Here is a 13,137-nt window from a genome sequence, read left to right as displayed (position 1 = left end):
AGGAGGAGGAGTAGGAGGAGGAAGAAGAGGAGGAGGAGGAGAAGGAGGGGAGGTGGCCGGCTTTGCCTCGCCCGGCGGGGAGCCCAGCCCCTGGCCCGGAGGGGGAGCCGGGCAGGGCGGGGGCTGCTGCCGCTTCCTCCGCTCCGCAGCCTGCCCCGCGGCGGGGCCCGGCTGGAAGGGCCGCGGGGCCCGGCCCTGAGCAGGGAGACCCCGGCCCGGCAGGCCTGGCCGCGCTCGGGCCGCGGCCCCGCTGAGGGGGGACCCTTGGGAGCAGGGGAGGGGGTGGCGGTGGTGGGCGCGGGGTAGGCCCTGGCGGGGCCCGGCCGGCTTCCGGGCTGGTGGGGGCCCGGGGCCCCCTCACCTGGTGCCTGCAGGTGTTGGGTGCTTGGAGAGGGGCCAGAAGAGCCCCGTGCCCCTTATTTCAGGGAGCGTCTTTATTTCTGAGCTTGGACACCCCGGCGACGAGGCCGAGCCGGGCGTCTTGGGTAACTCCCCTTCTCCAGAGGTGGAGAGACGGCTCAGCACCCCCAAAATGAACCGTCACCCCGCTGCCCTCCGTGCCGGCGTGCCCTGCCCCACGACGTGGACCCTCGGGGGGTCGAGTCCCCGAGCGGCTGCTTTGGTGGGACGCATCTCCTGCCGGAGGGTGGCTGCTGAGCGTGCTGCTGGGCGGATTGCAGCCTCTCGGCCAAGTCAGGCAGCAGCTCCTTTGAAATCCTCCCCGCCAACCTCCTAATGAGACTCAGTAATTGCATAAGTCGGTCGGCTGTCGATGGCTCCTTACAGAGCGGGAGCTCCTATTTACATGCAGTGTCTGTCGTTACGCAACGTGGCGGTGTCTGCGAGTGTCCCGCTCTGCTGAGAGCACGGCGGAGCTTCGACCGAGGCCACCAGCCCTGCTCGCGGCTGCCGTGCAATGCCAGGAATCCCTCGCTTTTACCACAGCAGGAGTGACTTGTCCCGGCAAGCATGCTGTAATGATCCTGTTGACGAGTTTAGGGTCCTGGGGGAGCGGAATTGAGGAAGGCTTTCTTCTGGCTTCCTCAATGCTGGGATTTGGTGGCATGAACATCCCTTTGGCAACATGACACAGCAACTGGGCTCGGCCTGCTTTCTGCAAGACCTCGCATGGGTCACTTGGCTTTTCGTGCCTCTTACCTGCGTGGTGGGCTGGGTTGGTGAATGTCACTGTCCTGCCTTCTCTGAGGCACTCTGAGGATTAATTACTCATGTTGTGTAAAGTGGAGTGGAAGAAGCGAAGATGCTGCAATATTTAGGGTTTCAATATGACGGTGTGTGTCCGTTGGGAAATGCTCGCAATCAGTAGGTGATGCCATTTGAGAAATCAAGAGCTTCTGAGAGTGAGTAAAGATTATGCAAGTGTTTAGACGCTTGGTTATTTTTTCAGTAGTGCCCACTAATTTGAGGATGTTTTCATCTCTGGATGCCCAGCTGGAGATGGCTCATAGAAGCTTATGTTTATGCATACAGCTCTACTGGAAGTCACCTACTGAAGTCATGGCTTCTTCAGTTGTACCAGCACAGCTAGACACGAAGGCAGCAGGCGTCCCTGTGGCCCAGGTTTTGGTATGGGAAAACCACTGGACCGTTTTCTTCATGCTAAAACATTGGGTGTCAGCTGTCAATGCGTGGAAAAGCACCTTCCTCAAATACTGCCAGGAGACTGAATTCATGAACAGTGCAGTAACATGAAACCATAACACGTTAGAAACAGTTGGCTTTCGAGTGGTGAGCTGAGTGTGTTCCTAAGTTCACCACAAAGAGGAACTGAAGTTAGCTTGATGGTTTTGTCAGCTCCTGTGCGCTGCTCACCTCTGTCCTCACCAGTGCTGATGCCAGCTGCATTTTGCTTTTTGTTCTGTTGGCCTAAGAGAACAGAAATCGCCCTAAGCTTTTTATTTTTATTTAGTGGTGCAGTGTTACATGATGCCCAAAGAGCTCTTTTCAGAACACATCGTCTTTTCCTCTGCTGTACAGGGAGCCACTTTATCGGATAAGATTAAATTTGTTGGATATAAAATCAGGCCAGCCAGTCCTTTGTGCCAAAGCATGAATTCTTGTGAGGAGAGAGGTCATCGTTATGTCTTTGTTTTGTAGCTGGTTTTAATTGAACTTTTGCATTTCAAAATAATTAAATAGCAAGACTTGGCTATTTGGCTAGCTGCTTTGCCTTGTGTTTGCCTTTTTTGCTGTGTTTTCTGAAAACTAGCACAAAAGCAACATTTGTTTTGTGGGCCACGGAAAGATTGGCTGGAACAACCTGCAGTATGAAGTTATGATGGGGGAGGACGTTCATGTGTTTTTAAGGCATTGATGATCTGTGCCTTTCTGTTTCTGTGCCAAGCTCTCCACTTGCCCTGTAACAGCCCAGGAGGACATTGAAAATCCTGTTTGCACCACAAACAAGGTGAGGCAGCCAGAGCAGGAGCTTTGCCTCTGTGTGCCGCTGTCCTGCTGGCGTGATGGCTGCTCCTGTGGCTTCTCCTAGGGAGGTGTTCTCCAGCAGAAAAGGACTACCTACCTCTGCACTGCCCAGCGGTCTGTGGAGCAGGGTTGCATTTCTGGGCAGCACTGTGCCTCCCCGCCCACCGAGGAGCTTCCTTGAGACCCAGCTTCCCTGTGGGCTCCCCTCTGCAAAGGGCTGCAGGGTGAGTGCTGCCATCTAAACTCCTGTACTTGTTTTTCTGAAAAAGGGAGAGGTCTGAGCCAAATCAGTTCCCTCACCCATGCAGTCCTTGTTAAATCATCTGCACAAAATGGTCCCCATTCAGTATTTGTACCAGCCTTCTCGACAGGAAAGCTCTTGAGGTTTCATGCTTGAGGGCCTGAGCTTGCAGACCTCGTGGTAGTAGCTGGAACAACACAATAAATATTTGTGCTCCACTGAAAAAATACTGAACTTGACTGGTTGACCAAGTACAAAAAACCTTGTGGATAGGTATTGTCCTCCGTTTCTGGGTTTGTACAGCCCTTTGCTCAGTCCCTGTTCAGTGGGAGCCTGGGACTCTTGAAATACTAAGAATTGTTTAAAGATTAAAAAGAAGTGGCATGGTGTGAACACCGTTTGGGAACAGTAATGACATGCCCAGCCCAGCCACCAAAGCCATTGCTGAGAACTGGCAAACCCAGAACTTCATCTTAATCCCAGCACCTTGTATCTTGCAGCCACTCCCTTTGATGATTTAAAAAGGTGTATCTAATTCTTAGCCGGCCTTCACCGGAAAGGAATGCAGCACGATTGCAATTTTGGTGTGGTATAATTACCCTGCCTTTCTTGCCCCATTACCACTGACATTGCTCTCCTCACACCTGGATTTATAGGCTGACTTGTACAACCTCTCTGGTTTGTTTTGCTTTTTTTAATGATGTTGGTGAGAAGATGGGAGGTGTTTGCTGGTTTCGTGGAAGCTTCCTTTGGTTTCTGGGTGGCAAGGCACTGAAGTCCTGGTTTTTGTAAGACTCGGAAAAAGCTGAGTAACACAATAAAGGAGAAAGTATGGGAATAAGTTTGATTCCGTGGCTGGAGCCAAGCGTATAACAGTTCAGAGGAATTCCTCCTTTTCAGAATTACAGCAGCAAAACTGCAGTGTTGATGAGCAATTATTTGGTTGGGTGGGTTTTTTTGACCTTTGTAGCTTTGCCGCTGCAAATCCTCAGGCAGAGGTCTGGGAGACCAAACCCAACCTTGCATAAATTTGCCCTGGGCAGGTGCCCAAGGCAGGGCTTGGGAGAGGATAGTGCTGACAACGTGTCGCAAAGGGCTGGGGACTGGAGTGGGAGATGTTGTACTTGCCCTCTTGCCGTGTGGCTTCAAAGTGTCCTGAGGACAGATTCCCCTGGCGCTGCGTACCGAGTCTAAAGTGCGGCGTTCCACATACCTGTGGAAATGTTCATAAGCCTGCCTTCCCACGCTCACCCGTGGGAAAGAGAAATGACCTTTATTGGTACGGACCGTGCGGGAAGGGTGTTTAGCACGCCTGTGTGCTTTCACAGGCTAGTGCTGTCACATCTTCATGGACGGAGGAGGGAATCCAGGACCAGGAGCAGCACCCTCCTCTTGAGATTTATTTCATGTGGCTTCCTTGCTTCTTGTTGCCCCCTGAATTATTTTGGTCTGAGTCTTGCCCTTAGGGGTTCAAGCTCTGGCTGTGCATGAATTCAGTGGAGAAGTCAGTTTTCTGGGGCTCTCAGTAACAGAGATTGTGTAAACTGGTGTTTAAGGAGATGGGCCTGGTGAGTGAGTCATTTGGTCACACAGAGAACTGCTGCACATCTGGTGCAGAGCACGTGCGTACCAGGAATATTTGTCTTGCAGATTGTTTACTGGAGTCTGCACCAGGAACCAAGGGCACGTACATAAAGGCATGTCAGATAAGGCATTACGCGCTGCTTGAAGGCTGTTCACGTTCAGGATCTTTCAGCTCTTCTTTCTACAGAGAATCGATGTCCAAATGCATCAGGGGCTGGTCTTTCCTGCTGTGTCTTACTTGGAACTTCTTTGGTATTATCATATCTCAACAATTTTATCGGAATCTCATAATGTTGGTTCTGTTGTGTTTCAGTTTTGAGGTCTTTGTCATTTAACAAATACATGGCTATTATTTTCTTCAAGCATTTTTTTTTTTTAAAGAGGCAGTTTCTAGCAATTTGAGAATTTGGCTACTTTCCTAACAACTGAAATCTAGCGGCAAATAAAAAGGACTGTTATATACATATATTTTAAAATCTTGTGATTTTCAGTCCAACCTCATGATTTTAAAGATGGAGATTCATGACCATGATGCATCATGCCTGCATCACATCTACCAGAGGATGTGGAAGACGACTGCTAAAGGGCTTTTACCCATAAGTATCAGCACGTCAAAAGGACTTCTTTCTATGTACATTTTAAATTATTAGCGACTGCTGTTTATCTTCTTTCTCCCTGTCCCCTAACAAGAGGTGGCTTTTCCATTTTGGAAAGAGAAAAGATGTACTTGCCCTCATCCCAGCGGTCCAGGGAGACCTGCAGACATAGGGTGGGACTGACTGTGAATGCCCCAGGCACGGGCATGGGGAATCCAGGGAAAGCCACGTAAACCCCTGACCGAGGCACAGTGGCTTAGTGACCTCCTTGCTAAGCAGGTGGCAACACCGCATTGCTGCTGATTGGAAACCCACTAAACTGCTGACAGAGAAGTGAAGACCGTAGCTGTTGAGCACTGTAAGGAAGGACCGAGCACAGGACAAGGCAGTGAAAACAGTTGCGATGCCCAGTTCCCCATGGCCACAAGAACTCATCATACTGTCACATTTTTAGGGAATTCTTTTCCTCTGTCTTGAATCTCTCCTGGCCTTCACTAGGTCATGGCAGCACTTCAAGCTGCCCTAGGTTCTGCCAGTCCTCCTGGGGCACGACGGTCCTAGCAAGAGCAGCCGTGAGACATGCCAGGCCCTGGAGACCTGGGGGAAAGGCTGGAGCAAAGAAGAGGTCCCCTTAGTGCAAGAGGATCCAGTTAGGTCATCAGGTGGCAGAGGGGGAGATTAGAGAACACTGAAGCAATGTGGAGATGGACAAGTCCCCGACGGGCCCCCACGGGGTGCAGCCTCGAGCGCTGAGGGAGCTGGCAGATGGGCTTGCGAGGCCACGCCAAAAGGGAGCTGTGCCTGAGGACTGGAAGCAAGCAACCACCACCTGGGCTGATGAGCAGTGCAGTGGACGGAGAACTGGCTGCGCGGCCGTGCCCCGAGGGTGGGGACCAGTGGCACCAGGTCTACTTGGAGGCCAGGAGCCAGCGGTGAAGCCCAAGGCAAGGGGCACTGCCCGCAGGTGGAGGGAGGTGGTCCTTCCCCTCTGCCGTGTCCTGCTCTGGGCTCCCCAGTGCAAGAGAGACATGGCCACCCTGGAGAGAACCCCCAGGCCAGGGCCCCCCCACGGCCCCTCCCACTTTCCGTTGGCCTCGGAATCTCGGTCCGTTGGAGCCAACAGCCACCAGAGACAGCAGGACGGAGCTGTGCTGGCACGCAGCAGCGCTGGGAGGAGGCAGGCTCTGGCCGAGCAGCGCTGCCCCGGCACCGGCACCAGCACCCCGCTTCCCGTCCTCGCTGTCCACGCCTGGCCCGCGTCCTTGGTGTCCGCCGAGGGTCCTCCTGTCCCGGGCAGCATGGGCCAGGCCAGCTGCTGCTGCTGTGGCTCCAGGTGGGCTCCCCCCGTGGCCTGGGGACACGCGGGCACCCCCGGGCCCCCAGTAGCGGCCTTTCTCATGCCCGCCGCTCTCTGCTCTGCAGGGAGGCTCTCACCGACGCCGAGCCGGTGCTGAGCGCGGACGTGCGGCTGAGCCGGGGCCGCAAGAGGAGCGAGAGGCGCCTTCTCCTCCTCCAGGAGGAACTGGTGGTCGCCAAGTTGCAGTAAGAGCCTCACGGCCCAGCTGCCTTTGCCCCAGCCCCGGCCCTGGCACCAGGGCAGGGACACCCTGGCACCAGACCCAGGCCCCGCCACCTTGGTGCTGCATGCACCGCTCTCCGTCCCGAGGGCAGGTGGGGGACAGGGCTCTGGCCTCACGGACCCCAAGGAGGCCACCTCCAGCTCACTGCCTGCCTCTCCTCTCTGCAGACGGGGCACCACCCTGCACCCACAGCTCCGCCTGGCCCTGCACCAGCTGTGGGTGCTGAGCGGCGGGAAGGAGGCACCGGGGCAGGAAGAAGAAGAGGAGGAAGGCAGCGAGGAGGACAGCACCTCCCTCATCTTCAGCTGGCCCACCGGCTCCTGCCTTGCCACTTTTGGGTGAGTGCTGCCCTACGGGGCTTCGTCCTGCCCCTGTCTCCTTCCCCACGGGGCAGGGCTGTGCAGGCGCCCACCTCTGCCCACGGGCTGGGGGGCAGCGGGGCCTGACGCTCTTCCTCCTCTCTTTCTGCAGCTCCCGGGCGCTGAAGGAGCTGTGGCTGGGGACTCTGCTGGGGTAAGCCGGGGGGATGCTCCAGGTGCAGCCGGACGGGGGAACCCAGCTCCCCACCTGGGGAGAGGTGCCCCCGCCGCTGCGGGCAGCTCTCGGGCAGAGCTGCCTGACAAGAGACAAGAGGCGGCCTGGGGCTCACCCAGCTCTCTCCCTGGCCCTTCCCGCTCCACAGGACACCCGAAGGAGACAAGAGAGCCCGGGTGACCCGTCTGCCCTCGCTCAAAGTCCTGCAGAAGGAGCTGAGCCGCCGCCATGCCGTGAGTGTCTCTCTGCGCCGGGCTCTGGCCCCGAGCACTGCTCCTCCAGCCGAGCAGCAGAGGCATGGCTGCTCCCCTTCTGCCACTCCTTCTCTCTTGCCCAGTGGAGGACGTTGAGCGCCAGGAACCTGGACAGGCTGATGGAGGGCCAGGCAGAGGTGAGGATGGCTGCCTTCCACGCGCCCCTGGCTGTGCCGGGGTGCCAGGGATGTGCGGCGAGTGGGGTGAGCTTGTGCGGGAGGGAGGGAGGGAGGGTCCCGCGGTGCCACTCGGGGAGCGGAGAGGGTTGGGGAGCCACCGGCAACGCCGGCACGTCCTCGCTGGCGACGCTGGGAGGAAACCTGCCACGCAGGCCAGAGAGCCCGGCAGGGCCGAGGGTCCCAGCTCTGCCGCGCTCAGGCTGCTGGTGCCGGGGGGCAGCTCGCCGGTGGCCCTTTCTGCTGCGGGGCTGCTCTCTAAGCGCAGCCTGGTTCTTGCAGGCTGATCCCAAGCGAGGGCCTCCGACGGTCCCATCAGGCAACGGAGGGGGACGTTGCCGCTCACCAGGTGAGTTTTGGAAAGAAAGGCAAGCTCCTACGACCGCCTGAACTGTGCTCACTTGTCCCTTGAGTGTCGCCATGCAGGTTGGGCAGCCCGAGGGAAGATGTCACCTGGAGGAGCAAGGCCACCCGTGGGGCAGCGGCCACCGGACGTGGTTCTGCGGCGACACGCAGCCTCTGCTGCTGCCCACAGCTTGGAGGAGGGCAGGGCGAGGGCTGGGCCGGGCTGTCCCGGTGGCACGCTGGCTCTCAGGAGCCTCCCAGCCGGAGCCCCTGAGTTGGAACCGCGGTTCCAGGTGCCGGCTCCCTGCCCGTCCTGCCGCACCGCTCAGCACCGCGCTGCCGGCAGGGCAGGGCAGGGCAGGGCAGGGCAGGCTGCGGGAGCGCTGGCCTGGCGGTCTCCATTGAGGGGCTCTTGCTCTCTTTTCCTTTGCAGCAGGAGGGAGCAGCAGCAGCAGGAGGAGGGGGCTGCCCTGGCCCTTTGCTCTGCGGCGGAGCCCGGCCGCTGCCCAGGCGCCGGGGCAGGCGGGCTCCGCCTGCAGCAGGACGCTCTTCGGCCAGCCCCTGGCAGCCCTCTGCGGCGAGGACGGCACGCTGCCCCAGCCCATCCAGGTAAGCCAGCCGGGACACGGGGTCCCCAGCCCTCCCTCCACATGCTCCGCACCGGCGGTGGGGGTCCCCAGGAGCTCCCAGCAAGTCCCCAGGTGCGGCTCCCAGCAAGGAGCCAGGTCTGGGGCCATGCTCTGGCCAACGCTCTCGGAAGGCAGCTCCTCAGCCAAGCCACTCTCCTCCTGCCTCTCCTGCAGGAGCTGCTGGCTGTTCTGCAGCAGCAAGGGCCAGCGACGGACGGGATATTCCGCAGAGCCGCCAGCGGGACAGCGCTTCGGGAGCTGCGGGAGGCCCTGGACCACGGCGCAGACGTCGAGCTGGGAAGCCAGCCTCCCCTGCTGCTGGCCGTCCTCTTGAAGGTGAGCGCTTCTGACCTGCAGCGGGAGGAGCTCCTGCCTGGCCTGCAGCGTTGCAAGGCTCAGCTGGAGCCCTCGGCCTTGCAGGACTTCCTCCGAAGCATCCCCTCCAAGCTCCTCGTGAACAACCTCTACGAGGACTGGATGGCAGCGATGCGGAAGAGCAGCAAGGAGGAGAAGGTGGAAGGGCTGAAAGCGTAAGTGTGGGCAGCAGAGCCCTGTTGAGCCTCTTGAGCAGAGCCCTGACCGCTGCCTGAGAGCACCTGGAAAGCTGCGCAACGCAGCCGCTGGCTCCCACCCGCCTTGGGCAAGCCTGGGGGAGGGCTCTGGGCAGCATCTGCTCTCTTAACCCTGTGTTCCTGTTCCCTCAGGGTGGCCGAGAAGATGCCTGGAGCCAACCTCCTCCTCCTGAAGCGCCTGCTGGCCCTCCTCCAGCACATCGGCCACGACGCAGCCACCAGCAGGATGACCTGCAGCAACCTGGCCATCTGCGTGGGGCCTAACCTGCTCAGCCCACCCAACGAGGAGCTGCTCCCGCTGGAGGCCATGCTGGCGGTCACGGAGAAGGTACGCTCTGTTGAGCGGCCGGCTGCAGCCTTCCCCAACCATCAGAGCTTGGCCGCTCAGAGGTCCCTGGCTGCCTCCTGCCTTGAGCAAATGGTGGTGGGGTGGCTGCCTGGCAGAGCAGCCCCACAGCCAGAGCCTTCTGCGCAGAGGCAAGGCTGGGCAGTGGGAAAGGCTGCTTGGTCCCTTTTCAGGCAGCTGGCTTGACACCAAGGGTTTCCTGTGTGCAGGTGAAGGTGCTGGTGGAGTTCCTCATGGAGAACTGGAGGGAACTCTTTGCGGAGGAGGCAAGTGATGAGTCCTGCCCAGCAGCCGAGGAGTCGCCAGCCCCCACGGAGACATCCAGAGGTAAGAGGGGGGACTGAGGGTTGTCACAGGATGGGGCCTGGCACGCCAGAAACCTCAGCATCGTTTCTGGTTGGGCTGGGCATCGAGTTTTGTCCTCCCAGCCCCGCTGGTCCCATGGCCTCTGTTTGCCAACTGCCTCTTGGCGCATGATGGCTTTGCTCTGCAAGATGAGCTGAAGCCTGCAGACAGGCCATCAGAGGGCTGCAGACAGAAGTGGTGCAGGGCTTGGGGTGGGTTTTGCTTGAGCTGCGTTTTACTTCGCAGAAGTCACTTTGCTGCACGTGCCTTTTCTTTCTAGACCCGCGTTTGGAAGAGCAAAGTGTCCCTGCAGGCACAGCAGGCACCGAGCATCAGGCAGAAGCCTCGCCGCACGCACCCCCCTCTCTGCTCGGTGTCCTCAAAGAAGCTGGGGGAGATAGGCTGCTGGAGTCTGAAACGGGAGAGGTATGTCAGGTCCCCAAGCACTGTGACAGGGCGTCTGGTGGAGGAGGCCAAAGCAGCCAAAGGAATCTCCTCTGGAGAGCTAAGGGAGCAATTTGGCAAAGAGCCGCTTACCGCTCCAGGTCGTCTCTTGCCACCTGCCAACTCCAACATTTCTGTTGTAGGCCCCTCCAGATTTGCCTCCAAGCACCCCCGAGAGCGCGGCAGGCTCCCTGGGGCGCCCCGAAGAACCGGCGAGCCTTGCAGAGGACAGGAGGTAAAATGAGCTGGCTTTGGCTGCCGTCAGCGCTGGCTCCAGTGGATGGGGGCTTTCCCTAACTAATGCCACTGGGGGATGGAAAGGTTTGCAGGCTCCCCCCGGGCCAAGGAAAGGAGAAGGCGGCGAAAGAGAAAAGAGGCCCGCGGAGAGGAGAGTGAAAGCAGCGTAGAAGAGAAGAGGAGGAAGAGAGAAGAAGCTGTTGGGGATGGGCCAGGGAAGAGATGCAGGAAGGTGCAGAAGGTCAGGAAGCCCAGGTATGTACCAGGCTCTGCTGCCCATCTTTCTCAACTCTCGACAGACAGACTGGACACCCAGACATGCCCATCACCTGCACATTGCCAGCACCAAGCCCTGCCGGTGCCAGCATCCAGCAGACGGACATGTCGAGCAGCCAGACGTACCCAACACGCAGCACCCCCAGCGCCCAGCACCCAGCACCGGCACATACCCAGCACCCGGACATGCCCAGCCCTCAGCACGCCAGGGCCCAGCACACAGCTCCCCCACCACCCAGCACCCAACACCTGGACATGCCCAGCACCCAGCACCCCCACTGCCCAGCACCAGCACCCCCAGTACCCAACAACCAACACCCGGACATGGCCGGTACCTGGACATGCCCAACACCCAGCACCCACACTGCCCAGCACCCACATCACCCAGCGGCTCCAGAGCCCAGCACCCATCACGCGGACATGCCCAGCACCCAGACATGTCCAGCACCCAGCATCCCCACCACGCGGCATCCAGCACCCCCAGGGCCCAACAGCCAGCACCCGCACATGCCCAGCACCCAGCACCCCCAGGGCCCAGCATCAGCACCGCCCGCACATGCATCCAGCACCCACACAGGCCGAGCACCCGGACATACCCAGCAGCCAGCACCACCAGTGCCCAGTACCCAGCACCCGGACATTCCTAACCCCCAGCACCCAGTAGCCCCACTGCCCAACACCCAGCACCCAGCCATGCAACAAGCCAGCACCCCCAGTGCCCAGCACACAGCACCTAGACATGCCCAGCACCCAGCACCGCCAGTGCTCAGTACCCAGCACCCGCACATGCCCAGCATATGGACATGCCCATCAAGTAGGACCCCCAGTGCCCAGCGCCCAGCACCAGAACCCAGACATGCCCACCACCCAGCACCCAGACATGCCAACCATCCAGCACCTTCAGCACCCAGCACGCAGCACACCCAGTGCCCTGCACCCAGCGGCCAACACGCAGCACACAGACATGCCCAGCACCCAGCACCCCCAGGGCCCAGCACCCAGCACCCCCAGTAACCAGCACCCATCACCCGGACATGCCCAGCAGCCAGCACCACCACCACCCAGCACCTAGTACCCCCAGTGCCCAGCACCCAGCATTCCCAGCACCCAGTAGCCAGCACCCCCACCACCCGGCGCCCAGCACCCACACATGCCCAGCACTCAGCACCCCCAGGGCCCAGCACATAGCACCCCCACCACCCAGCACCTGGACATGCCAACAAGGCAGCACCCCCACTGCCCAGCACCAGCACCGCTCGCGCATGCATCCAGCACCCGCACATTCTGAGCACCCGGACATACCCAGCACCCCCGGTGCCCAGCACCCAGCACCCAACACGAAGCACACAGATATACCCAGCACACCCAGCGCCCAGCAGCTCCAGCGCCCAGCACCCAGCACTGCCAGTGCCCAGTAGCCCCACCGCCCAGCACCCAGCACCCGGCCATGCAACAAGCCAGCACCCCCGATGCCCAGCGCCCAGCACACAGCACCCAGACGTGCCCAGCACCCAGCACACCCAGCGCCCAGCACCCCCAGTTCCCAGTACTCAGCACCCGGACATGCCCAGCATATGGACATGCCCATCAGCTAGGACCCCCAGTGCCCAGCACGCAACGCCCAGCACCAGAACCCAGACATGCCCAGCACCCAGCACACCCAGTGCCCAACAACCAACACCTGCACATGCCCAGGGCCCAGCATCCAGCACCCACACATGCCAGAATCCAGCACCCAACCATGCCCAGCATCCAGCACCTCCAAGGGCTCTAAGTCAGCCCAACTCACTGGCAAGGGACGGCGAGGCACGGTGCTGCGCTGGCTTTGGAAAGAACTCCAGGGCAGCTCCCCAGGGGCTCCCCATGGAGCCCTGCTGCGTGGCACAGGGGCACTGGGCAGCTCTGCACAGGCCCAGGTCTCCAAGGGCATTACCCATGGGGATAAGGCGCCAGAGCCAGCCCGTAGCCAATGCCAGCAACAGCTCTCTCTTTGGGGCGAGGAACACTTCCTCGTAAACGGCGTTCCCCAAAGAGAGGGCAACAAAATCCTGCCTCTTCCTGCCTTGATGGATTGCTCAGAGCTTTCTGGCTCTGTCCTTGCAGGTGCTGATTCCTTTTCACCAGATGAACGGCTGTGACTCCAGGCCCCCGCTGTTGACGACCACAATAAAATGATCTTTTCTCTCTTCTGACTGGGTCCGCATTAGGATATTGTGGAGTGGGGAGCTCTTGTTTTGTGGTGAATCCTCGGGGAGGAGTTTGGGATTGTCCCTTGTCCCAGCATCCTTTCCAGCGGGCATCAGGGCTGAGTTGAGGTGCTTTAGGAGTGAAAGCCAAGCACAGAGTCCCACAGGAGGCTGGAGGCTGGAAGGGACCTGTGGAGGTCATCCGGTCCAACATCTGCTCAAGCAGGCTCACCTCGAGCAGGTTGCCCAGGACCACGTCCTGGTGAGTTTTGGCTCTCTCCTAGGAGCAGCGCCATGAGGTCAGAGCGAGGGGAAGACGTGGGCAGGGCCCGGTGGCCGGGAAGGGC

The 13,137-nt window shown here is 59.6% G+C and overlaps 2 protein-coding genes across 2 annotated transcripts; both read left to right on the top strand.

Moving 5' to 3' along the window:
* Positions 1-5,470: 5,470 nt before the first annotated feature.
* LOC142081074 (uncharacterized) lies at positions 5,471-8,235 on the top strand. Its single transcript, XM_075147618.1, has 7 exons — positions 5,471-6,199; positions 6,289-6,408; positions 6,614-6,784; positions 6,918-6,959; positions 7,129-7,213; positions 7,318-7,371; positions 7,693-8,235. The coding sequence occupies exons 1-7, from the start codon at positions 5,571-5,573 to the stop codon at positions 7,798-7,800; spliced, it is 1,209 nt and encodes a 402-aa protein (XP_075003719.1). The 5' UTR covers positions 5,471-5,570; the 3' UTR covers positions 7,801-8,235.
* LOC142081075 (uncharacterized) lies at positions 7,901-12,793 on the top strand. The gene is made up of 9 exons (XM_075147619.1): positions 7,901-8,364; positions 8,559-8,720; positions 8,805-8,914; positions 9,089-9,284; positions 9,512-9,629; positions 9,928-10,073; positions 10,235-10,326; positions 10,413-10,583; positions 12,708-12,793. Exons 3-9 carry the CDS (start codon positions 8,862-8,864, stop codon positions 12,712-12,714), a joined length of 783 nt encoding a protein of 260 aa, XP_075003720.1. The 5' UTR covers positions 7,901-8,364; positions 8,559-8,720; positions 8,805-8,861; the 3' UTR covers positions 12,715-12,793.
* The last annotated feature ends 344 nt before the right edge of the window (positions 12,794-13,137 follow it).

This window comes from Calonectris borealis, chromosome 3 (assembly GCF_964195595.1).
Source record: "Calonectris borealis chromosome 3, bCalBor7.hap1.2, whole genome shotgun sequence".
Classification (NCBI taxonomy): domain Eukaryota; kingdom Metazoa; phylum Chordata; class Aves; order Procellariiformes; family Procellariidae; genus Calonectris; species Calonectris borealis.
Note: the sequence above shows the minus strand (reverse complement) of the source record. Positions and strands in the feature narration are given on the sequence as shown.

Excerpts from the sequence above, each read along its gene's own strand:
- LOC142081074 (XM_075147618.1), top strand. The coding sequence starts at position 5,571 with ATGGACAAGTCCCCGACGGGCCCCCACGGGGTGCAGCCTCGAGCGCTG. Across the intron at positions 6,200-6,288 it reads TGCTGCTGCTGTGGCTCCAG|GGAGGCTCTCACCGACGCCG; the intron begins GTGGGCTCCCCC and ends TCTGCTCTGCAG. Across the intron at positions 7,372-7,692 it reads TGATGGAGGGCCAGGCAGAG|GCTGATCCCAAGCGAGGGCC; the intron begins GTGAGGATGGCT and ends TGGTTCTTGCAG.
- LOC142081075 (XM_075147619.1), top strand. The coding sequence starts at position 8,862 with ATGGCAGCGATGCGGAAGAGCAGCAAGGAGGAGAAGGTGGAAGGGCTG. Across the intron at positions 10,074-10,234 it reads TGGAGTCTGAAACGGGAGAG|GCCCCTCCAGATTTGCCTCC; the intron begins GTATGTCAGGTC and ends TTTCTGTTGTAG. Across the intron at positions 10,327-10,412 it reads AGCCTTGCAGAGGACAGGAG|GTTTGCAGGCTCCCCCCGGG; the intron begins GTAAAATGAGCT and ends GGGGATGGAAAG.